The following is a 2,110-nucleotide window of genomic DNA, read 5'->3' as shown; positions in this document are numbered from 1 at the left end:
ATGTTAAAACTTATCTTTGCGTTCTCAGTCTGTATATCATTCAGTTGTTTGTCATCATGTTTCGGCGCGGTTTATCAGACGCAGAAATTGCGGATTTGATCAATCATAGCGACACTCTGGATAATGTAGAGAGTGATTCAGACGATTCTGAATGCAATGGTGTGTTTGAAGGTACGTATTTCCGAATTTTCCACGTAATTGTGCAGTACGCACATATCTGTTGAACATGTGTAAACGATGTATGTAGTTACACATAATGTGATATTCTTTTTAGAAGACGAGATTGATGACAGTTTGTCTTCAGATGAAGACGAGAATGATGTTGAAGGTGTTGCTTCAAATCCAGCAGCTGTGCCGTATCCGAAAGACAGTGAGTGGACTGCAGTTGACACCTACCGACCTCTGCCTGTCAACACGACACCCAGGCAGATACTAGTGGATATTGATGAGTCGAGTTCTGTACTGGATTGCAGTAAAGTGTTCCTTACTGACAGTGACGTAAATGAACTCAAGAGACAGACAAATTTGTATGCATCACAGACAATACAGAAGAAAAGAAGAGGAAATAATCTGAAGCCCCATTCAGTTTTGAGTTCGTGGAAGCCAGTGACTATAAGTGAGATGAGGCGTTTCTTGGGTATTATTTTCCACATGTGTGTTTCGAAAAAGCCAAAAATTGCGGACCATTGGAGCACTAATCCTGTTCTTAGTTGTAACTTTTGTCCCCATGTCATGAGCCGTTTGCGTTTCACTCAGATACTGTCATGCTTGCATCTTGTTGACAATTCAAATCAGAAAAAACCAGGCGAAGATGGATTTCATCCACTTTACAAAGTTTTGCCATATTATAATAATTTGAAGGAGCGATGTATCCAGGCATATCGTCCCTCAGAAAAAGTGACAATTGATGAAGGAATTTGCCCATTTCGAGGTCGTGTGAGTTTCCGTGTTTACATGCAAAATAAGCCTCATAAGTATGGACTGAAAGTATATGCTGTTGCTGAAGCCAGTAGTGGCTATGTTGTAAATTTTGAAGTTTATGCTGGTAAGCATATTGTTGACAATTCTTCGTCTGCGGTTATTTTGCGATTGTTGTCTGACAGCAGCTTGCTGAACAAAGGCCACACTGTGTATTTAGATCGATTTTATTCCAGTCCAGAGCTATTTCAGCAACTGGCAGAGAAAGGCACTGGAGCTGTTGGAACTGTGAACAAATCCAGGAAAGGATTGCCTAAAGATTTAGTATCTGCTAAGCTGAAAAAGGGCGAAATGTCTTTTCGGCGTAAAGATAATGTATTGGCAATGAAGTGGAAAGATAAGAGAGATGTGTATACATTGTCTACAAGGCATCAAGCAACATTTGGTACGCATACTAAGAGAAATGGGTCTGTAGTATTGAAACCACTTCAGGTACTTGATTACAACCTCAATAAAATTGGAGTGGATATTGGAGACCAACGCCTGCAGTACAATCCGTTCCAGCACAGAACTGTGAAATGGTGGCGAAAATTATATTTCCATTTGCTGCTTATGGGAGTATCAAATGCATTTTGGCTGTACAATGCAGTGCACAGGAAGAAAATTACAATAACAGACTTTATAACAGTGCTTGCAGTTCAGCTTGTTGAAGACGACACACTTGAATTCATTCCAAGAAATGAAGGAACTGTAGGTCGGCTAACAAAGAGACATTTTTTGCAGCACATACCTGCAACTACTAAGAAGTATGCTGCTCGTGTGTGTCACGTGTGCAGTTCCAGGAGCAAGAAACAGAGTGGCAAGGCTTCTCGCAAAGAGACACGATACGAATGTGAACAGTGTGGCGTTGCACTCTGCCTGGAACCTTGCTTTAAAATTTTCCACACTAAAAAACAATATGATTCTGTGTGAAATTTATATGTAATACTGTATACTATCAGAAACATGTAATGTAGTGCCACAATTTTGGTTAAAAATAAATCACAATTGTATTCCCTTATTCGTATGACTTTTTCTAAATTCTTAAAACATCTAAGTGATTTCTATAACTGTACCTTAAAGCTGTGCATTGTAAAGTAGTTTCTTTCACTCAGAATTAAAGTAGAAATGTGCAGCTTCAAGATGGTACCAA

General features: G+C 39.4%; 1 protein-coding gene across 1 annotated transcript; it reads left to right on the top strand.

Annotated features, from left to right (window-relative positions):
* The first annotated feature begins 237 nt into the window (after positions 1-237).
* LOC126474860 (piggyBac transposable element-derived protein 4-like) lies at positions 238-1,890 on the top strand. The gene has a single exon (XM_050102339.1). It carries the CDS (start codon positions 238-240, stop codon positions 1,888-1,890), a length of 1,653 nt encoding a protein of 550 aa, XP_049958296.1.
* Positions 1,891-2,110: the final 220 nt, after the last annotated feature.

Source organism: Schistocerca serialis, chromosome 4, assembly GCF_023864345.2.
Source record: "Schistocerca serialis cubense isolate TAMUIC-IGC-003099 chromosome 4, iqSchSeri2.2, whole genome shotgun sequence".
NCBI lineage: Eukaryota > Metazoa > Arthropoda > Insecta > Orthoptera > Acrididae > Schistocerca > Schistocerca serialis.
Note: the sequence above shows the minus strand (reverse complement) of the source record. Positions and strands in the feature narration are given on the sequence as shown.

Excerpts from the sequence above, each read along its gene's own strand:
- LOC126474860 (XM_050102339.1), top strand. The coding sequence starts at position 238 with ATGTATGTAGTTACACATAATGTGATATTCTTTTTAGAAGACGAGATT.